The sequence below is a fragment of the Coturnix japonica genome, chromosome 1 (assembly GCF_054131305.1).
Source record: "Coturnix japonica strain WE chromosome 1, WE-NBRP24, whole genome shotgun sequence".
NCBI classification, from domain to species: Eukaryota; Metazoa; Chordata; class Aves; order Galliformes; family Phasianidae; genus Coturnix; species Coturnix japonica.
This window is the reverse complement of record NC_140663.1, coordinates 81,017,650-81,041,453: the sequence shown is the minus strand read 5'-3', so window position 1 is coordinate 81,041,453 and position 23,804 is coordinate 81,017,650. Positions and strand designations below refer to the sequence as shown.

At 43.0% G+C, this 23,804-nt stretch overlaps 1 protein-coding gene across 1 annotated transcript; it reads right to left on the bottom strand.

The window, feature by feature from the left end:
- Positions 1–8,954: 8,954 nt before the first annotated feature.
- Positions 8,955–19,064, bottom strand: TAGLN3 (transgelin 3). Its single transcript, XM_015878297.2, has 5 exons — positions 18,871–19,064; positions 18,248–18,429; positions 17,213–17,387; positions 12,436–12,538; positions 8,955–9,507 (listed from the first exon to the last, which is right to left on the bottom strand). The coding sequence occupies exons 2-5, from the start codon at positions 18,425–18,427 to the stop codon at positions 9,366–9,368; spliced, it is 600 nt and encodes a 199-aa protein (XP_015733783.1). The 5' UTR covers positions 18,428–18,429; positions 18,871–19,064; the 3' UTR covers positions 8,955–9,365.
- Between the last annotated feature and the right edge of the window lie 4,740 nt (positions 19,065–23,804).

Genomic DNA, 23,804 nt, shown 5'->3' with positions numbered 1-23,804 from the left:
CAGTCCGCTCATATGAGTTTCAGCCCAATCAGTGCTAGAGCTGATGCATCATGAAATGTAAAATGGAGCTACTCAAGACCATTCGGGAAATCAATCCAATCAGCAGCTTGCCCAACTCAGGAAGACACCTGAGATTTGTTGAAGGATCAAAAGGTGGTCACAGGAAAGAACAGCTAATCAATACGTCTATCAGTATGATGTCTAGTAAAGAAAGCTACATTTGCCTACTGCAGCAAAACTTCAATGTCTTGTTATCTGGAAAACATAGACTAAGAGCCCCATGCTGAATCCTTTGTGTACAATAATGCCAGAACCCACCAAGACTGATCTCCTTGCCTTGCAATAGAACAGAGCCAATCTTCCATGCCTTGAATTCCAGATGCAGGGAGCTCCCTAACTCCACTTCCACACTGACAAGTCACCTTCCTACTTCATGCCTGTAGAAGTGCGTAGTGGATTTATTTTAACAGGTGAGTTGGGTTCCTCTTGGTGTTTTACTAAGTTACAAGAAGAGCTGAGCCAATTTTGGATCAGCCAAGACACTGACAGAACCATCCTCCCAAGAGCTTTTACTACCATGACCACTTAATAATCCAAACAAGACAAAAAAGCACCTGTGTTTTTACATGGCCAGCCTAGACCCATCCCTTCTTAGGTCAGGATCTTCCACAGCCTAATAGGATCTTGGTTCTCCATCTCACCAGTAACATGTAGGGCTGTCTCCAAAACCACTACCAGGAGGCAGCTGTAAGAGCCTCACTATACTCACATGCTTATGCTGAGCTGATCACCTTGTTGGCTTCCTGTTCAAGAGACCAAATTACTGAACTTGTCTGAGGCTGATCATTTTTCAAACATTTCTCCATAGCCACAAAAGCTGGAAGCATTTCATTAAGAACAGAATATTTAGGCTCCAATTTACATATGTTTCCTGGGGGAGGTCATTAGGAATATATATAACAATTCCTACAGTTTAACATGTTAGAGATATTGACTTTTTTCAAGAATTATCCATAATACATTTCATTTTCTCTTCCTAAGGATTTTAAAGGACTCCAAGGCAGCGCAATGTCTCAGAAGTGCTTTGCATTCTTAATGAGTCCCAAGGGAGGAAACGTGATTCATTCTGCAGAATACCAAGAAAATAGCAGTAGCCACAACCTTTATCTCAAAGGACAAAATGTAGTTACCAGCACCCAGCCCATAAGTAATGTTCTCTGAAGAGTTATTTTTGGAGTTAATTTTCCTCACTCCGAGGAGCAAAACAGTTTCAGAAGAAAAAGAGTAATAATAATCCTGTTCTTCTAGAGATCCTGGTTTCGTTTTGATTGATAGACATTTGTTAATGGATAAATCTCAGAACAAAAAGACCTCAGAGAGAACAGTGCCCTCCTTTTTTCACATCAGTAGCTCCCACCAGACATGGGACAGCTCTCCCAGTGAAGCAGCTTTGCCTGCACAGAGGTGAGCTGCTGGAAAAAAAAGCACTTTCATCCTGCTGTTTTTCAGTCTTATTTTTAGACAGCCAAGTAAACAAACAAGTGCCAGTTCTCTTCAAGCAAGGTACATTAGCAGTCTCCACTATGAACTGCTTCCCACTAATGCACATAAAGGTCCACCCTCCCTTGTTCCCGGCTAAGATGGCAGAGTTTTCACCTTCACTTGTTAATCGTAGGTTTAAACCATCAATATTATCTGAAAATATACGAACAGTGACCAAAGGGACAACTAAAATTCAAGACCTTTGGTGACCTGTGATGGCAGCAGGAGTGATGCTGATGACATTAAGTCTGACTGATTCATGTTTCTGTCTGAAGAGGTCATTCATACCCTCCTCACAAAGATAAGGGATGCTCCTTTTTGTAATGCAGCTGCTGATTCCCCCCTTCTTCGTCTCTGGCCCTATTTCCCTTGAAACATCTTTTCCTCTGCCCATCTTCCCCTGTATTTCATAAGCTATTTCAAGCCTTCTCACTGGGGAGAAAACTTCAAATCCATCTGTTCTTCTAATTCATTTACTTTCTAATTTGCATTTATTTTTTTTTTCCTAATGATCCACTGCACCCATAAAACAGGCATTTCAGTAATGGGTATAAAGCATTTGCTTTTAGTTTTTTGTTTCCTATTAAACCTGGAACACGCAGTCCAGATATCAAAAATACCTTGGGTTTCTTTGTTTGTTTTAGGCCACTGCATACATTTATGAGAATCGCAATCCCTGCAGTTCTATCCAGGCTTTCCTATCCACACAGTGTGTAGTTTGGAGCGCACCACTCACCTCAGCACTGCAAGCAAGCAAAAGAAATCCATCTGCCCCCATCCTCCATTTTCAGATTCTGATACTCTAAAAATAGCACTGCAAGAAAAGGTGTTGAAGGTTGAGGCATGCTCACTACTCTCAGCTGGCCTTAATCATGCATTTTACATCCCGGGGACAGATTAAATGAGCAATACCATTTTGAGAGGATTGTCTGAAAACACAAAGTTAAATTGCTCCTTTAATTTCCAAATTGCTGTGAAGTGGTTAACATTTGCTGAAAGCAATTTTCTTAAAAACTACAGAGTCATTCTAGATGAACCCTGAGGTTTATGATTCATTCCATTAGAGGTAGAACACAGCATCTTAAAGAAAGCAGACAGCGTTCAGAACTGAAACTTTCTTCCATACCTCTCACTTTTATAGGAGACAGTATTTGTGCTCAGCTGAAGGACATGAATATCATTCCTCCTCCAGTTAAGTGCTCCCTGGGCCCATTTATCTCCATCTCATAATCCAATTTGCTTGGATGTATTTGACTCTGGTGGGAGCACAGTTCACAGACCAACTGCAAGGGTTAGTTCTTCAGGGACTCATAAGATTACACAGAGGCAGAGATTTTAAATATAGAACGTATTCTGCCAAAGTGAAGTTCACATACACAGCTTGCTCCAGTGACACTGCAGTTGTGTGGCTCGCTTTTATCTTACAATCCTGCTTCAGAAAAGCAAACAACTCAAAAGCACTTTAATTATTCATGGTGTCATTTTATAAAACAGATTCACGTGAATCTTGTGGTAGACATTCATTTTGGCTTTGGTGCTCATCCTGCACCAAGTGTATGAGATGAAAATGACAGAGAGAAGTAATTTTAAAAGGAAAATAATCAATTACTACAAACGTACTACATTATTTTCTCTACTTACTTTGAGCAAAATGTTAACAGGAGTTTCATCCCTATGATATGAAAGATAGAGAATGCACAGAGAGGCAGAGAATGCATAGAGGCCTGAAAATATTCTCTGGGATTTAAGAGACTCAAATCCACCCCTAAGGCTTCCTTCCATGGCCTTGGTGGAGGCAGGCAACACAGGTAGGTCATAAGCCTTCCCCAGTGCCCAGCTGTCCCCAGCAGCTCCTGCATGGACTCACCATGTTCAGGGGGCAGATGCCTTCACACAGCTTCACTCCCACATGCTCTATTTTCATAAAGAGCCATGCTGCTCCTGGCTAACATCTATTCCATCACCATCCAGCAATAAGATGCACTTACTAGTGAGCAGCCAAGGAGGATTAATAGCTGCTTATCTGCAGCTTCTGCCCATGCTGAGCTGTTGAAGGGATGCTGCCTCAGAGCAAAGGCAGTAGAGTGTTCCCCAGGTGATGTGCACCACCCTGAATTTTACTAATCTTTCCTAAGGCAATAACTAAACCTTTCACTGCAGCTCCTTCATGTAATCTTGCAACCAAATACACCTGGCTACAGCTCAGGCTCTGCCTTTTCACCAGCAAAGCTTTCTTCAGCTGGTTGCTTGTGCACCCAGCCACAACCCCTCTTACCAAACACTCATCTGAAGAAGGGGGATTCAAGAAAAGCATATTTGCTTTAATAATCCCACCACAGTGGTGCCATACCATTTGATTTATCTGAGCTTCTGTGGCAGATGAGGGCAAAATGTCCCTTCAGAGGTTATATAGAGAGGACAATCACTCCCAGCACAAATTCCTTTGATACCCCACATAAGCCTTCCAAACCTCTTCCTGAAGTATTGATTTTTCTCCTTGCATCAAAAGCTTTCCTGTTCAGCTAGAAAAAAAAACAACATTGCTGTGACATTCAAGCACTTCACAGCCAGTAAAGCCAGTGCTTGTCATGGCCCTTTTCACAGAATGACAGAACGGCTCAGGTTGGAAGGGACCTCAAGGATCATGAATCTTCAAACCCTCCCCCTCCCCCCACCACAGGCAGGGCCACCAACTTCTACATTTAATACTAGGCCAGGCTGCTCAGGGCCCTGTTCAACCTGGCCTTGAACACCTCCAGGAACAGGGCATCCACAACCTCTCTGGGCAGCTCGTTCCAACACCTTGCCACTCTCATAGTAAAGAACTTCCCCCTGACATCCAACCTAAATCTTCCCTCCTTCAACTTAAAACTATTGCTCCTTGTCCTGCTATTATTGGCCCTTTCAAAGAGCTGACTCCCCCTCCTGTTTATAGGCTCCCTTTAGGTATTGAAAGTACCTGCATGCTGGGGAAGTACTATTGCCCTCATCTACCAATGGCCAAACCTGCAAAGATCCGTCAGGTGCCCAGCAGTCTTGTGGTGTTAGGATATGTCTGTGGCTGAGGCATTCGAATATCTTTAATAGCTGGGTTGAAACAACATCAGAAGGAACTGGAAGCGGCAGAGTTACCCTTTACCTACACTATGCTATGCGTGGGAGCTGATCCAAAGACACTGAGCATGCAGTGTTGACTCATCACAACGCTGCTGTAAAATCAACCCCTGAAAACAGTCTCAGCATGTTATTTCCTTCTCTCTTTGCCTTAATAATAAAAAAATAAGATAAACAAGATATTTAACTGATGGTGCACACACAAAAGCTCTCATCTGTCTTCCGTCTTTATTGACGAGTCAACAGAGTGCTCCCTTTCTTACAATGGGGTTTGGAGATGCCCAGCAGCCTGTATCTGATGGCCTGCAGCCAGTCATGCCCTTCTCTCTTTGGATGCCACTGTGGGAGACAGCCCTACGAACCAGGGCAGAGCAGGGAATGCTTTGTGATGCTGAGCAGCACTCCTCAACCTGGCGTGAGGCTTTACCCTGCCTTTCAGGCTGCAGGGCAGTGCAGGACTTACTCACCAAGTAACATTTCTACTATAGTGAGCCATTTAACAGAAATTTCATTAGGGAGAAAGGTCACCACAGTAATTTCTTTAATAAATCCAATAAGATGACAGATGTGTTTGTTTCTGTATTTGAGGAACAGCGCTATATCTTCACTTGAATGTCACAGCATCACACACTTTGCTGTCACATGAACACGGCAGGATGAAAACTGCCTTCCATCAAAGGCTGTGATTTTCCCCCACTGTAACAGTTAATATCTTTATTTTCTTCTGTTTTGCCTCATGAATTTCTATAGCTTAGGCTTAGTCACTGAATGGTGGTGTTTTTATTTGGGAATTCAGGTGGGTGGAACAACCTCTTCAAGCAATCAAATTGCTTAAATAGCAGGAGATGTGGCTGCTGTGCACACTTCTCCACTAGTAGCTTATGCTTTCCCTGGTCCATGACCTCTCCAGCAGCACACCCCCAACAGGCACAACACAGGATCCCTGTTAAAAGCACACTAAGGCCAACTGAGTGACCTGCTTATGTCTATCCTTATTGTTAGCCTTGCTGTCACATAAGACAAACACAGGCAACAACTTCAGACAACACAGGCAGAACCAAATACGACCTATTACAAAAACAAAACCCTGGTACACTGAGCCATTATCCTTCCTTCCTCATAGCTTTGTCTTAGCCTCAGCAGCCAGGGAAACAGATCATCTTCAGCAGAGGCATGCTGCAAAGCTATGCCACAGGCAGATTTACTGAAGAGTGAGGTCTGCTAAGGATGTGCACCCTCATTCCTTTTAATTTAAATTGCATCAAGTTATGTTAGCCTAACAGTCCTCAAACTTTGGCTTAACTGAGTTGACTGAACCTAATACTGACTTTATTTACTTTCTTCCTGGTCTCACTATAAATGGGGATGGATGCAGACTCCAAGCTCATGTATGTGGATGCCTATAGAACCTCCCTTCATAAGGGCATAAGATATCACCTTACCATTAGAGCGGAATGATTAAATAGTTGTCTGTAATGAGCTCATGGTCATAATGCCTTCACGAAGGCAAATACATTCCATTCATATTTCTACAGCTGCAGCAAACTGGAGCACAGGGTGGCAATGCTAACAGTGTTTTCAGCCTAGCCTGCTGTTGGGCATTGATATATAAGCACTTGCTTACAGACATATTTTGTGTTGCTTTTAAGCTAGGATCATTGTTCAAGCAATGGCTGTGCTTCAAGAAGGGCCATTAGCAATGTGGGAGAGGGCTTCCCTTAGCTCATACTTGCCATTAAACTGAGCCCACACATGAAGCAAGATGCAGTTCAGCCCCATAGCTGAAGATAAACACAGACTCACGTGGAGGGCACACCATCACACCACAGTGTATCTGCTCAAGGTTCACGCACTTCCTCCCTTCCTGAAACAAACTTCACATATTGCTCACATTTCAGCCCCCCTGCCCTATTCCATGCCACCTCAGAATTTTCCATTTTCTTTCACTCATGAATCACTGAACACAAGCATAATTATATCCAGTGCACATGCAGTGTTTGACATTTGTTGAGTACATCTCTACCACTGACAACACAAACACATTTCTAATATATATTCAGCCTTTTAGCAGGAACAATACATAAGGTTGTCACGGAGATTAATGAGGTTTGTGGGAGACCCACCTAGATGCTCTTAACGCAACAGAAGCAAACTTACAGTAGTTTATTGTTGGCATAAGAAAAGCTATATTTCCCTCCTATCATCTTTGTTATTCAACCAGTCTTGTACTGTACTAATTGACTTCTTACATTAAGATGTTTGTAAACTTGTTGAGAAGCACGTTTTAATAGAAGGATGTAAATAAGTCAACACATGTTAATATTTAATAATAATAATGCTTGCAGTTCAGCATCATCATACAGGAATACAAAAGGATAAAGTTCACCTTTGGAGCACCTCCTGCCAGATATTAACAGATTAGTTAGTTTGATGGTTTTAGAACCATAGGATCATTAACAGTGGAGAAGACCTCAAAGATCATCTAGTCCAAGCGTCAACCCATCCCCACCATGCCCACTAACCCATGCTGCTCAATGCCACATCAACCCTTTTCTCAAACACCTCCAGAGGTGGTGACCCCCTAAGCAGTCTGTTCCAATGCCTCATCACTCCTTCCAAGAAGAAATTTTTCCTAATCTCCAAACTAAATCTCCCCTGGTGCAACTTAAGAGGAATTCTTTAGGGCCATTCAGGTGATGAATGAGGGTTCCGTGAGCCTGAGAAGGCCTTCCAAAGATGACATTCCAGCTATGGCTTTTCCAGTGCTGTTGCCATATTATGTGTACACCACAGGACACAAATTTTCTTTCCTGGAGCACAAGCTGTTGCTTCCTATACAAGGCATGTTAAACATACCATGTTTCTGTTGCACAAGCATACAGTGTTTTCTGCAACCTCAGTGAGGCCATTAGAATGCCAAACCTAATGAAAGTGCATTTAATGAGGGAACAAAGGTTTGGGGAAAGAACATTTCACAGAAGCGGGGTCTTTCCTACATTGAGACTTACCTTACTGCAACAACTGCTGATGCAAGTGGAGAATAGAGCACAGGGATCAGAGAAATCATCCAGATTCCTGTGCCTGGAGAGACCCAGGTCACCAGCTCAGGGCTGTCTTCTGCAGGCTGTTTGCCTTCAGGGATGGTGTAGGGCAGGCTAAGAACCTCTCTTGCCTGCATGGCAGGTTCTTCCAGCTCCTCTCACCTGTCTTATACCAATGCATGCTGTTTTTTCCACAATAACTGTAACTTCTTAGTCTTTTAGGGGAATGTGGCTGCCTTTCATAGTTCTGTTCTCCAAGATGAGGTTGCCTTATCAGAAGGAGGTAAAGGATTTACTTATTTGCTATTCTATTTGTAATATGTCCAGTGTGATGCATATAACCAAGTTAGATTATATGACATGTCAGGTGGAACAAAACAAAGATGGTAACAGATATTCAAAATGTTACTTATAAGGAAAAACTCACCAATATGGCCACCTTCACTGGGAAATGCTGAGGCAACCTCCACCAAGAAACAGTCTCCAAGAAATGCTGCCTTAGTGGTAGTCAGCCCTTAAATGAGGTCTGGAGGAGGTGGAGTCAAGCTCCACCCCTTCCGGGAGCACAGCTCAATTACTCTCATCTGTGCTCCCACAGCTGACCCAACACTTGCCTCAGCTAATTAATCAGAGGTTCAGGCTGTGATTACCATTTTCCCATACAATGTTGTAAATTGCACCAAGCTAAACTTCTACAATGGCTACAGGTTAAGCACTTGCCCCAAGTACACCATTTCAGACAGACGCCTACTCTGAGCTGTTTCACCTCAGTAATAGGAAGACAACACTAAGCAGGTTGCAAACACCAAAGTGCTTGACAAGATCGTAGTGGAAGAACCAGGATGCCCTGGTATGTTGAAGAGGAGCTACAAATGTGAGCGGGACCTTTTTAGCAGCAGTTGCCATAGATTAGCTCAGCTTTAAGCTCAGGTGGTGACCTTTACATCATTTCTTGTTATGCTTCACACTTGATCAAGCTTCACCGAAGTGTGAATTAAGTGAGTAGGTACTATTCCCACGCTCCTGACAGGTAGGCTGGAGCTTAATCTGGGATGGGAGAATCACCCTCCTGGTTTGATTATCCCATTTCCCTTCCTACTTGCTTAGAGGAAAGAAATGATTGGCTCCACCTGCTCTGGCTGGGATGGAGTTAGAGGCAATGAAGGCCGAGCCATCAAAACATGTCACTCCTCAGCATTGTACCATGCTGTAAGAGGTCCATATTGCTTTTAATTCCTTCAAAAAATGAGGCTAAGATGTGTTTTAACGTCTTTATTCTTAGATCAAACAATGTCATCACTGAATCGAAGAACGAGGTTACTGGTTGAGATACAAGAGAAGTGTGAGACAAATATGGAAGAGAACACTTGGCAAATAAATTAATACAGAATAATTGTCTTTGCATAGTTCAGAAGTGAAAAGTAGGAGGCAGCGGTGCGCACGTGCTGTGAACTGACACACAACACCACGAAAACCCAAGTTCCTAGATGAACTCTTGTAGCTGCAAATAAAACAAACCAAACCAAAAATACCCCACACCTCAGAGCACTAACTATTAAAACCAGGCAGAAAGAGAACTAATGAGCTTGTTTTTTTTTTCTTTATTCCTTTTGTTGCTGTTGAACAGACCATGCTGCAGGAGTGCTTTCTCTACAGACAGAGGTGCTTTTAGATAATTTGCCTTGGCATCCCATAGCCCGTCATACCCGACTGTGAAGCTCCTTTGTTGCTGCCCATCTGAAGGCCTATTACGTTCTGTCCCTGACGAAGCTGCTCTTCTGAAAATCCTCGTCGATTCTGCTGTGCTTTCCTGTACAGATGCATAAAAATAACAAACCAGCATAGATACACAGTCATTCTGCATATGTCCAGGTGATTGGGAAAAGCAATCAGAAATTGGCTCATGTTAACAGCTCCTCCCTTGTACTGCAGTATTTCATTTGCACCATCCCACTGGTGGACAATACTGGTTGGGCTAATTGCTTTCCTGCTGTTAGAAGAAGTGCTCTCTTCAAACCCACACCACTTCAGTCTTTTGCTGTACTGCCTACTCAAAACCTTCAGGATCATAGCTTCCCCAGCAACTATGATAGGTAAAATATTTATGTAGTGCTGTGTGAACCACTTGTGATAGAGTTAGTATTTTGTCCTATAGCTCTTAGAAGCTGTGGTCTATGGGATCTGATCACTGAGATACTTATCCGTGCTGTAGTACAAACTGATATCTGTCTAGAGCAATGGTATACATTCAACTCACTGGGGTAAATGTGAATGCAATGTACCCAGAGAAACAAAGGGACAGCAAAGTGGCTTGCTCATTTTCAATAGTGTGGATGATGGTTGCCTGCAGGACAGAACAATTGCCCTGTTGCCATTTCCAGCTCTCTTTCCTTTAAAGCAATAGACTTTGGCCTTTGCACCTGTGTCTTAACTGTATGACAGTCCTTTATCTTCTGCCAAAACATGTTGACTGCTTTTGCTTGGCATTAGCAGTCTCAAAAGCCATCTAGATCTGGACTCTTTTCCATGAAAATAGCACTGGGGGGAAAAATGAAGCACAAAAGTTTGTAAATGATTAATCTTTCATTTACACAAGGTGAGGAAAACAAGTCACTTAAAAAGGGAAGGATCAGTCTGTTGCTGCCAAATAATTGGCAAGAACCTGCAGTCTTAAAGGAAGGGAGGCTTTCAGCCAGATCCCATCCAGGTACAATCTCAGTCTACCTTTTTTGCCCCCTGGACTTTTCAGCTGTGCTGTGGAGCAAATCCAGAGACAGTTGATATGTAAGTATGACTGGGGAAAAAAAGAAAAAAGACTGCAAAGAAAATTAAAGAAGAGACCAAGGATATGCTAGTAAAAGTTGATTGCTTATATAGTTTGGATCACATGGTGTTATTTTTACAGTTTTAAATGCTGCCCTTAGTATATGATAGTCTTACAGGTAAATGCAGGTACTTGTGATTTGTTTTTAGGCTGGTGGAAATGGGCTTAACCAAGGCTGTAGAAAAGGAGGTGAGAGCATCTCACACTGCTGCAAGTTGTGTTTAACCTGTTTGCCATCAGCCAGCAGCACTTTCTCTTCTACCTGTGCAGACAAAGCCAGCATGCAGACGTGTTAACTTTTCATGCCAACTTTGCACCAGAGCCAGAGGCTGCCAACTCACAGGTAACAAACAGCAGTGGATCCATGAGCCTCACCAGAGCACACCGGGAAATAGCAGCCAGGCCCAATATAAGTGGGCATGCAAGACACAGGCAATGGAAAGTTAAACAGCTTTGCCCAAATGTGGGGGTGTATTGATCACCGCTGATTCCTGCATGGGTACTCTCATTCCATTTAATCTTGAAATGTTTCAGTTTAACTTAAGGTGATTAAGAATTGGACTGAGTGCCCTGACTCATGACTAATGCTGGGTGGTGGGGAGGGGGCTCGATCTGCCTGAAGGGATGGTTAAGCTACTCGGAAAGCAGCTCCCAATCTGCCATATGTTATTTCCTTATAGAAATAACAACAGTTTTCCCGAAGGCAGCAGCTATAAAACAGTGTTTCAGGGACTGCAGTAGATGCAGGTTGGCTGACAGTGTAGCCCAGACAGTCAGGGAAGGAGGGAGATGATCTTCAATTATGCCAATGAAAACTATCCCATCCACAATTAAGAGCAGAGATGAAAATTAATGTTTCCTTGCAGGACTTTGTTATAGTTACATAAAACAAATAAGCTTGTCTGGGTCACGGTGAATTCACATCTGGTTTAAATTAAAGCATGTAACTGGATTTGAGTTTTAAAGCCGGTAATATTCAATAAATAAAAAATCTCTTTGTGGACTGTATAAAGTCAATTTAAATGAATGTCATGTGAAGGAGGTATAGGAGCTGACACTTGCTCACCTGAACTTTAAGTCTCCTTTAGCCTCTGTTAAACCAGCTCAAACAAACAAATTTAGCTTTGTTTTTGCTGATCCTCAACTAATCATCAGAAAATTCAGGGAAACAAATGACCAGCATGCCTCGGCTGTTTCAGCATATGAAATACCCTTGGATAGGGGAGTCTCATTTCAACACTATGTCTGTGAGGCAAGAGGGGTAACTGTAGGATCCTTTTCTTTCTGCTCTTCTTCTCAGCCTCCTTAAAAGAAGTGGGGCTTTATAACAAATAAACACCTTTTTGAAGACAGAGAATTCTTTGCAGATAAGTGGTACTCCACATGAGAAAGAATGGCTAAGAAAGAAATCCAGTAGTATCCCCACATTCATGTACAGATGTCCACACCAAGACAGCTCAGTATAAAGGGGTGCCTGCCAGGTGGAACTCAGAGCTGCAGCCATGGGTAAGGTACACTTAGTACTGGTACCAATAGTGCTTTCCCAGCTCCAGGGCAGGAGAGACATGAGGTGAGCTGAAGAGGACTACTTGAGAAAAGACATCAGCATGGAAGCACTGCATCCGCCCCACAGGGCTCCTCACAGCAGCCTCAGTTTAACTTCAGGCTGATGTAGTTAAGCAGAGGCCAAATGATGCTGGTGAGCTAGGAACTAGTGAAGGGCAGAAAGTGCTGCTGCCTGATTGGGTATTTGATCCCTTTGTCTAGACTCTGAAGAGGAAATCTCTCCACTACAAGGAGATTTTGTAAAGATTCTTCCTTTCCTTCCCCAGTAAATTTCTTCAAAGGCCAAGAACAGACAGTAATACCAGCTTCCCATGAATGACAGCTCTTGGAAACTGCTTTGGGTGTTACCTGTGAAACCAGGATGGATCCCCTTTGTAGCATCCATCATCCTTGGTGACTGCCAAACTGCCTAGAGCCATTAAGGTTCTCTGCACCGCTGCCATGTCCTTCCCTGGAAAGGCAAACAGCAAAACCAATTTAAGAAATCCTTGCATAACAAATAGCTTGGCACACTGAACAACACTTTCATCCAATGCATTAACTGCTTCCCTTGGCTACTCCGAAAAAGTACATTAGAAGCACAATAAATGCTATTTTAGAGTTGTTCAAATTGAAATGCTGCCATGCAAAAAATTATTAAAAAGATTATCAAAGGAATGGTGTTAAAGCAAAATTTAACTGTTTGGGAATTTTCAAGTTTCAAAGCTATTTTAATGCCTTCCCTCCTGCTATTTTAAGCCCTTCTAGATAATCCACCCCATTTTGTGCTAAGAGAACACTTTGGCATAAAAAGAATGATACTGTGCTCTGTAAAACATGGCTGAAGGAGAACAATGTGACAACTGTGCTGTACCTCTGCTGCTTCACCTGCAAACTGATCCCATCATGTAACCACCGGCAGTTGCAGACAGTCCTCATGCTGACAGAGATTCATAGCAGTCCTGGAAAGGACCCGTGCAGATAACCTGCACCAGCCTTTCCCAGATTACCCATCAAATCACTTTTCAAATCCTTCCTACTGGTTTCCCTTTACTGGCTGTCAAAAGTCAATGCTCTTCAGTTGCTGTCATCCAGTCCTGACTTACATTATTCTTCCACAGCCTCTCTCCTTACCTTATCACACCTGATTCCTCATTTCAGAATGCCAGTGCTCATCTCCCCTTTAGCCAAGTAAAATTTCCGTGCCTGGTCTTCACTTGTTAACATTCTTCCATAAACAATACAGAGAGAAAAAGCTTCTCAGGGGATAATTTCCTACCTATATTGAGAGGTTATGGTCTCGTCTATTACTTGCATAGCTGCATGCTTTCCACCTGCTTGAGAATTCACCAAGTTTCCAAGACGGCACCTTGAATTGTAAGTCTCATTTCCAAAAGATGTTGCTATTCCTGCTGTCAGTATTTGGTTTTATTTAAAAAAATAGTACCTGCTCCTCTGGTCTCTCCTTCCAAAATGAAGGTAACAAGTAAATCTTCCTTTTGTATCAACATCTTTCATTTATTTCTCCACTTAATTAAAAACAAAGCAACTCAAACACAAGGACATTTAAAAAACTCTCTAGCAAGAACTCAGCTTCACTAGGAGCTGCCATATGCCTTTCCAATGGTGTTAGGTGATTAAGTTTTCGGACATTTTGTTTCATATACCTTTTTTTTTCCTTCTGAAATGAAAATGGAAATAGGTGTTCAAGGCAAGGCTGGATAGGGCTCTGGGTGATCTGATCTAGCCATTGACACCCTTGCCCACAGCGGGGGGCCATCCTATGATATGGAAATCTTTCCTTCTGTTCCAGTTCTTCATTTTTCCTGAAATCACCTTTCTAGTTAAAGGGACTAATTTTGAGTGTGAGTTCTTCATATGGGGAAATAAGTTACTCTCAGAGTCATGTGATGCTCAAGACATGACTAAGATAGCAGACTCCAGAAATGCCTCCCGTGGAACAGTGTTAATGAGAAACACTGTAGACCAGCAGGAGTGCACAGGAAAGGAAGTATCGCCCTGCTTACATGCAGATGAAGCTCGAGGCTCTGGTTCACACCAGAGTACAAAAAAGACATGGAGATTTTGGAAAGGGTCCAGAGGAGGGCCACGAAGATGATCAGGGGGCTGGAGCACCTCCCCTATGAGGACAGGCTGAGGGAGTTGGGTTTGTTCAGCCTGGAGAAGAGAAGGTTGTGGGGTGACCTCATTGCAGCCTTTCAGTACCTGAAGGGAACTTACTCCCAAGAGGGGAGTAAACTCTTCGAAAGGGCTGATAATAGCAGGACTAGGGGAAATGGTTTTAAGTTGAAGGAGGGAAGATTCAGGTTGGATGTTAGGGGAAAGTTCTTTACTAGAAGGGTGGTTAGGTCCTGGAACAGGCTGCCCAGTGAGGTTGTGGATGCCCCGTCCTTGGAGGTGTTCAAGACCAGGTTGGACGGGGCCCTGGGCAACCTGATCTAGTAAATGTGTACGTTTGGTGGCCCTGCCAGGCAGGGGGGTTGGAACTACATGATCCTTGAGGTCCCTTCCAACCCGGCTCATTCTGTGATTCTGTGATTCTGTGATTTAAAAGTGAATGAGCTGAATAACGACAGCAAGAGCATACACAGATAGAAAAAGAAAAGAAAAAAGAAAAAAGAAAAAAAAGAAAGAAACAAACAAAAGACACAAAAAAGAGCAAAAGGGTAGCAAAATATCCCACTGGGCCCAGGGCAACCATCTGGCAGCCTCCCCCACACTCTGTGCTCAGCTCGGCTTCCCTTCTCAGTGGTGAGGGAAGAGGCTGCAGGGCAACTGTGAGTGAGGCCCAGAGCTCCTGCATACACACTGGCCACCGTGAGTCAGGGAATACCCCTGATCTGCTTCATCTTGTGGCATCTTGTCCTGTGCAGTAGGACCTGTAGAGAGTCTTGGCATGGCCCATTAGAGGAGGGGGGCCTTAGTCACCTCTCTCCCTTTCTCTCTGGGGATGTGCAGCCTTCTTCTCCAGGGCCAGAGGGAAAGGGCTCAGACCCACAGAGGGAGAACTGCTCTCAACTATATTCCTGAGACACTTTGTACAGGCTGGGCTATAACCAGAGTTACATCTGCCTCTTATCTCTCTGGAAACATAGCAGGGAGCTATCTGTGAAACAGCAAACATGCTGTCTTGGGCATGGACTAAGACAAGTTGCTCAGCCTCTCCCTTCCTTTAAGAAGGACCAAAGGAGAGGTGATGCTGTTGAGAAATGCACCAGATGGACTGAGTGAGTTTGAAACAGCCAACTGCAGATTGCATACTAAAACATTTTCATTAATCATTACTAAGAATCTCAAAGCAAAGAAAAAGCTCTTGGAAAATAATCAGTGAAAGAGAAACTGTTTTATCAACCACACGTTAATTTCCTTTCCATGTAAGCATACCTTGATGCTTGCTGTCTGTCTAAACACATTGTGGCCTGGAAGTATTTTCTGAAGTGTAGGAGTTATGTAATTATGAAACAGAGGGAAAGATACTGTCCTTTCTTTCTAGCCAATGCATCAAAGTTCTGACGGTTTGGGCTCAAAACAATACTGATGCTGGAGGTCAGAGCTATGGTTAGGCACAAGAAGCTCTCATGTAATTGCTCCTGTACGTGCTGTTTCACCTCAGCACTCTAATGAGCAGTATGAGGGATGGAAAGAGAATGTGGAAGTGAGGAGACAAAGATCAGTTTTGGGAAGTCCTAAAACAACAGCAGAGAAAAGTCCTGTACATGTCTCCCCTGCGCTGCAAGTTGTGTTTCGACTTTCTGTCATCTGGAAGTTACCAGCTTTTCCCCTTATGTCTGCTGAGGAATGGAGATGAGCGAAAGAAAGAAAGAAAATGTAGAGATTGACACCAAGGAAAGGAAAGTGCTCTTCCTTTAAAAGCAAGGCCTTTTCATCATAAAGATTGACATACTGTTCTTTCATTTGCATTATGCAAAACTATTACAAAACGCAGAAGCCTCCAATCAGAAGCACCTGAAATGAGCTAATATCATCCCTTCTAGTACAGATGGAGCTTATGACCTGGAAGAAACAACACAGCTCTTGCATCCAAAGGTGAGATATGCCCAGTAAACCCAGTACCTGAGAGAGAGCCTAGTAATACAGTCTGTCAACACATCCTCCTATTCTAACCTATCTGCAAAGAGCTCCTCATGTTTTAAGCCTCAGGCTGTCCTTGAGAGAAGTGATCTCTTCCACGTATCCCAACAGCCTGTGAAAACAGATGTGTTTTCACTCCACCTGTATTCCTACACAAAAGATACTGATTGGCTTTCTCAATAGATTGCTCTCCTTCCACCTTTTCATTCTCACAACAGATTTTTGACCCTTCCAGTTCTCTGCATACCTGCCTTTCGCTACCCTGGCACTGTCTTTGCTTTGAGTCCCTGCATTTTGTCCTGAGAGATGCAGGATACACACTGCATTTCACAAGAGCACCATGAAGGGTGCATCACCACAGAGGTGGCAAGAACAGCCATGCAAACTCAAATGACTCAGCTCTTTGGCAGCTGCAACACACAGTGTCCACTTCATGCCTGGGATGGAGAGTATTCACCTCCAGTTGAATATACAGGGCACTCAGATTTTTGCTGTTGCCATAGTGACTTTTCTTGGCAAGACTGTATTGTTGCAGAGAGATGCTCAGCTAACACATTAGCAGTGAGCTCTGCTCTCTCTAGTCATAAAGGAGCCCTCATCTGCTCTATAGAGGCATGTATGCTCCTGGGAATGCGCTTTATGGCTCTAATTTAAGCTTTGCTTATAATTTGAAAACTGTAATAAAAGCTCGTCATCACAAAATAAGGGTTTCCCCTATTTGCTCATAGAAGCTATTTACTTGCAAATAATTAGCATAGAGAGCAGTTGTTTTATTATGTCTGTGGATTTCTGTCAAAATGATGGGCTTTTGGATAACACGCGAGCTTGGAAAAGCTCCATTATGCCCTCAGGGTAATATAAATCCCTCAGAGGAGATAATGCACCACCAGAAGAACATGGTAATGAGATAAGGCAAACAGAAACAAAAGATAATTACATTAGAGAATATGCCTTGAACAAAATGCACTATTACAACACATCAAAGTAGAGTAAAATGAAGACTGCAAGCTGACTTCCAGTTTATTATTTTTACCTTCCCATAAATCCACTGTCTGGAAAATATCTGTTGTTCTTACTCCGTAGATTTCAGCAGCTTTTAAGAACTGAGAAATTTGTTCCATCTGCTTGAAAGCCATTTTTGATTCAGAGATCTTTGCAATGGGTTCATTTCCCTTTGGATGTAAACTGTTTATTAACTTGCATAACAGCTGGGAGAGAAACACAGAAACAAAATGAGAAAGCAGTCACCAAACTAAAAGGCAATTTCTTCACATGAAACGATGCTGTAAAATATTTTCAATACAGACAGTTTCTGTCAGGGACATAATTCCTTCTATCAGGAACAAATAAGAGATTGATAATAGTCAAAGCACGTTAGAAAGGTATTAGAGCTTTCATTAACCAATGGCAATAGCCTGACTGAATAAATCCTCATCTGCTAGAAGCAACAAAGCAATCGCTGGTAGGTTATGTAACAACCGACAGAGAAGAAACCACATGCTCGAGCCAAAAAAATAAGCAACGTCAATTGAAATATTGTTGAAGTCACTTTGGCAGAGAGTCAATGATTAGCGTATTCCTACAGCCCTCTGCAAACAGCAGCATCTGCCTGTTGTTCAATAAAAAGGGTACAACGTTATAGCCACAGAAAGATTCGCAAGAAGAAAACAGCTATTCAGCACCTCTCCTCCTTTTTTCTTTTCCTGTAAACACTGATTATTTCTTAGAGAGAAAATTATACATCTAATTTTAAAAGCAGATCTCATTTAACTGCATGAGGAAAGGCACCGAAGGAATGAGTCATACCCATATATATATAATGTGCATGACTCATAAGAATCATAAGCACAGTACTAATTCCAGTGCTCCAGCAGAATAATTATTTTCTGAGATTAGGATTCACAGGCAAAAGGAAATCAGTCAGATGCTAGGTCACCTCTTTCTGCACTGCCCATGAGCTCTGACCAGTCTTGCCGGATGGAGACAGAAAACAAGTATATGTACTAATAAATACTAAGTCACTGCATGCATAAAGATACCCAAGTATAGAGTTAAACACATAGCTCACCGTTCCATCCATCAGCCAAGTCTGGAAATGCTGCCTTCCAGGAGGAGGGGGTTCAATCTGTTCCTCACACTGCACGATAATCCAGTTCGCCAGCCTAGATTCTAATTCCGGGTCATATTTCTGTTCAATCTTTTCCTGAACTTCTCGGCTTAAGCCATAGCTTGGTCCTCTGTTAGCCATCTCTGGAACCAAAGCACAACCTGGTTAGTAGGGAAGGTCTTGGTGCGCAGCTGTCAGGTAGACACCGGAAAATTAGAGAATAAAGGAGAGAGCAGCTTGCTCTATACATTAGGCAGCTGAGCAGATGTTCATCAACACTGAAAGTCACTGTATGGCACTGCTTATAGCTGTTCTGCAGAGCAGGGGAGGGATCAGCGAGGGAATATCATTTTCCAAAAGCATACATCAGCCACAACATTTCTTGCTTTTAAAAGAAAAAGAAGAAGGAAAACCAGAAATACTCTCCCCTAGCCCAATGACAAAAACAGAAGGTGAAAATGAAGATTTAAAACAGAATAGGTTTCAGAGAGCGGCTTCTGCTGTGATTACAGAGAATATAATAGAGTTCTCAGGTCAATGTTACAAGCTGCCTGCAAATCCAGAAGCGCTTTAAAATTGCCTACCTAATGCTTGCCAGGAAGAAGAAGGTTATACATGGGAGAGCTCCGGGAATCCTTTTGAGACGCAGTCAGGTTCTTCTTCAGCAGAGATGCAGGGATGGATATCCAGATCAGCAAGCAGAAAAGCGTCAATGGATTTAAGAGACAGAGGCTGCCACAATGCCCTGCTGCCGCTGCAGCATCGTGGTTTGAAGAACAGTGTATTGATTTGATTTTCCTCACATGTGAGGAGGGTCAGAGCAGGGGCGTTGCTAAGAGCCATTAAAGAGGCCTGCCTCCTCCGTTTCAGCAGGGGGATCTGTTTATCTCACTCATCTGCAGGCTGCTCTCAGGCATGTTTTCTCAGCCCTGTGCTGTTCATCCCACAGATTCAGCTTTACTCCACCTAGTCTGCATCACCCCAAACTACAGCAAGCATCCCAGCTCCCGATAGTTAGCAATGCAAACAGAGGGGTTGTTTCATCATATGCCCCGTTCCACAAAGGTAACACAAATTACCACACATCTCATTTATTTTTAACTGTGAAGCAAAAGAAAACCCTTTTTTCTCCCTGTTCTGAGGCATGATGCTAGCAGGCTTACAGCATGAAAAAGAATTTCTCCTTCAGCCTGCCCAAGTGGTCAAAAAAGTTTCAGTTTGGGGAAAATAAGATAGAGAGCCAAGGAAGAGAAAGCAGGCAGCATAGTGTTACCATCACCCTATCGGTGCAATATGTTAGGCTACCAGATATCATCCCAAGAAAATAACTTGAGCCACTAAAAACAAGGGGGAATCACTGGATATTAACTATACTGTAAAGCACGGAGACTGTGCTTTCTGTGGGTGTGAGTCAGCATACCTCCAGCAATAGCAAAGGAGTCACGGCCATGTACGGAGGTTTAATGTTGATTGTACCACTGCAGTGGTGGGAGGAAATGGGAAGACAGGAAAGAGAAGAGACTCTTCATCAGATGTCATTTGCACAGGTCTATTCTTTGTTAAACAATGTCATTTCACTCCAGTCTGAGTTGCATCAGCCCTGCTACAAAACAGCTCCCATTTGGCAAATGAATTGCGATCAGCTGGATCTGAAAGGAGGCTCATAAACCCAAGATGGACTCACAGTCAGCATTACCAGCAAAACTCTTTCTTCTACAGCCTTGAAAAGGAAAGGGGTACAGCTGCTTGTATATCTGTCTCATCATGGTCTCCTCCTCCATTATTTCCTTATTTTAAGACCACAAATTCTCAGATTTATATTGCTCAGTGGTGCTCCTGGGCATGAAAGAACTCAAGAGATGAAAAATTTAATAGATGACCTGATTTACCGTTGTCTTCCACGGGCATTTCATTTAGTGCTTTCTCTTCTGTGCACTGGTAGTTTTAAAACCCCAGGAAATATTGGATTACATAACTCAGAGCCTGCTACGTGACAAGGCCATTACTTGAACACTTTCCATTCCAGAGAACACGCTGTTGGATGCAAAGCAAATGTGCAAGACCAAGAGTGCAAACCAAGCCTAAAGACTGGAGTAGGAGCAAAATGCAGCTGCAACAGTAAAATGCAGCACAAGGCAGTTAAGGACCTTACACTCAGTCCCACAAAAAATAAGAGACTACGTTTTGTATTATCAGATCTTTTTGTATTCTTCTGTTTAAAATAGAGCTCCCAAGACTGCTTATCTGTTTCTGGTCACATCAGGGTGCTGCATGCTTAGTAGCAATGGGATTTCACTAAAGCCATGCTTCTTTGCACAAGCCTCTGACCTTCTTTCTGACTAGGGGGCAGCAGCAGGTAATTGAACCCTCCTGAGCTGCAGAGCAAAGGTCTCTCCCTTCACAGATGCTGGCTCTGCAACATGTTCTCGAGGGATCATTCCATGCCAAGGAAGATGAAAAGCCATCCTGTCCTTACAGATCAATTTTTAATAAGGCTCTGAAACCCAGGAAAGCTGCAGAATATTGGAAAAACACCAGACTCATACCAATGTTTTCAAAGCACAAGTAATCGAATTGTAAGCCTGCTATTGTGTCACCGAGCCACAGAAAAACAGCGGAATGAGTTTGGCTTGAAAAGAGATAGTGACGATACAACTTACTAAGAGCTCTGCAATTCAGCATCAGTGACTGCACACTATTGATCAGGGAGCTAAACTGATTCTGAAGCAACACGACACGGTAAAGAAATGAAAGCTAACTGTAATGACTGTAATTGAGAAATTAATTATCAGGTGTATTTATATCGAGTTGTACATAGGGAGTAAGAAGGATTACCTGTTTAGCTCACCAAAACCAGAGGAAAAGAGCAGGCACATGTGGTTTCAAAGCAAAGGAGAACTCAGGTTTCTTCTCTTGGACAAATGCATACAACAGACTGATGGTCAGAATCACGACATGGAAGAAAGCATCAGACTTTCAGCAGCAAAGGCATTACCATTAGAACATAACACTTACAGTTTCAAATAGATTTTGTCTCATTTATTTTTCCTTGGTAACCCAAGATTGAAACTTACAACTAAAACAGGATTCTATTTAATGAATGGAGATGGAGCTTGAAGACTTGTAATGCTTGTAAACCCCGCGGTTCATCTTATGCTTCAAATAATACAGAAAATCACAATATTACAAGTTTCAAATCTTCGTAAATCTGTGAATGGCTGCCAGCAATGGTAAAGCCAACACTACTTTCCTCACTGCCCATGTTTAGACTCATAGCTTTCAATGCCTTCTAACTGGAACACAAAGAGAAAAGCACACCTTGCTCTCCCACAAAGCAACCCTCGACCTTTGTTAGATTTGCTCTTTGTCAATTCATTCCATAGAAAGAGTCTGGTTGTTTCAGCCATCCCCAGCTGCTGTCTGTTGAAAGTACGATGGATCAGCTCCCATCAGATAAAGCAATTAGAATTAAATTTTAAAAAAATCCCTCAAGTACACATTCTCTTCTTACTATTAGTGATTTCACTTTGCTGTTAGGGACTTAAAGAATTAGCATCTAAGGAGGAGAACACCCTGGAATGTGTTCTGCCCTGCAACCTGTGCTCAGGACAGAAGCAATGCAAAGGATCCTCCTAAGGCCCAACCCGCCCCAAGACAGCCCATGTCCCCCAAGGACTGTTTTCCCAGGCAGAAGGCCTGGGTGGCCCTTTAACATCCCCTTTAGCCCTCAGGCGTGCTGCTCCCAGCATACCTTTGCCAACAGGCAGCACTGACCTTCTCACATTGCCACGTGGGAGGCAAGCAGACTGCTTGGTGCAGGCCAGAAAGCCCAAGAAGAATACAACCTCTGAAGTGTCAGTCTAAAACCAATTTAAATCTGTATTTTTGTTTCAGATATAAACGCAGAGCCAGCCAGAGCTCCTTGCCAAACAAAAAGCAAGGCACTGCAGCAGGCTGGGAACATGCCTTTTCCTCGCGAGCAGATCACAAGTCAGTTACCAACCATACAGAGGATAACCACTTCTCTTTAATAAGGGAGAAGCACTGGACCGTGTAACACAGAAATACAAGGCTTGAAAGAGAAATACAAGGACAAGTCTACAACAAGGCTGCAATAGGTCCTGTAATTTAGATTTATGTCTAGCATGTCCAAGGCTCTAACATTTTTTTTATGTTCTGAAGGACAGTTAGCTGAATATGAGCCAGTGTGCCCAGGTGGCCAAGAAGGCCAATGGCATCCTGGCTTGTATCAGGAATGGTGTGGTGAGCAGGACTAGGGAAGTCATCCTGCCCCTGTACATGGCATTGGTGAGGCCTCACCTCGAGTACTGTGTTCAGTTTCGGGCACCTCAGTACAGGAAGGACACTGAGGTGCTGGAGCAGGTCCAGAGAAAGGCAACAAGGCTTGTGAAGGGCTTGGAGAATGTGTCCTACGAGAAGCTGAGGGAACAGGGGCTGTTCAGTCTAAGGAAGAGGAGGCTGAGGGGAGACCTTACGGTTCTCTTCCAATATCTGACAGGTACTTACAGAGAGAATGGGGTTGGTCTCTTCTCACTGGTGACAGATGACAGGATGAGTGGAAATGGCCTCAAGTTGTGCCAGGGTAAGTTCAGGTTGGATATCAGGAAAAACTTCTTTACAGAAAGGGCTGTTAAGCACTGCAATAGGCTCCCCAGGAAGGTGGTTGAGTCACCACCTCTGAATGTGTTTAAAATCTATTTGGATGCAGTGCTCAGGGACATGATTTAGCAGAGGGTTGTTAGAGTTAGGGTAGTACAGTTAGGTTGTGGTTGGACTTGGTGATCTCTAAGGTCTTTTCCAACCCTGGGCAATTCTGTGATTCTATAAATACATACCAAAGAGAGATGAGATGCTGCAGCAACAAAGTCAACTGGATGAACTGACCTACAAAGCCATAAAGCTTTAACATAATTGTTTACTTTCTTTTGTTTTAATAAATCTTTAGTGGAAGGCAGAGCTCTTTCTAACAGCACAACTGAGTAACATTTAACAATCAGCTTCACATCTTAGTATTCCCCAAGGCAGTTTTCCTTCCGCTCTTGCACTCGTTCAGAAAATGCTTTAGCCATCTATGGCAGTACAACCAGAGCACTAAAAACATGAGAGCAGCTGTGAACATCACTAGTTGAAAGTTCCTCTATAGCATATTTTTACTTGATATGAAAAGCAGCGTACCATAAATCTCTTTGTTCCATCCGAGAATGTCCAAAGGAAAGCATGTAGTCAAAATTAACATAAGAAAGAAACAGCAGGAGGCAGTTCCTCTCAGGACTGTCCATCTAGGATGTTTTTGTACTCAGTGTTTGTGCAAGAGAAAATAAACTGTCTACACTGGACCTATATGGTACACTTCATACCATGGAACTCAAGCAAGAAGGAAAAAAAAGGCTGCTGCATGTACTACAAAGTCAAACAACAGAAGGCACAGAACAAGTGGAATACAAGACAAGATAAGAAGTTACATTAGCACAGCTCAATAAACAGAGGCTAAGAGCAC

Bases quoted from the DNA above. Each gene is read 5' to 3' on its own strand.
- TAGLN3 (XM_015878297.2), bottom strand. From the start codon at position 18,427: ATGGCTAACAGAGGACCAAGCTATGGCTTAAGCCGAGAAGTTCAGGAA. The intron at 12,539-17,212 runs GTAAAAATAATA...TTGCCTTTCCAG, and splicing joins GACAGTGGATTTATGGGAAG to GGAAGGACATGGCAGCGGTG. The intron at 9,508-12,435 runs GTAACACCCAAA...GCATCTGTACAG, and splicing joins GATCCATCCTGGTTTCACAG to GAAAGCACAGCAGAATCGAC.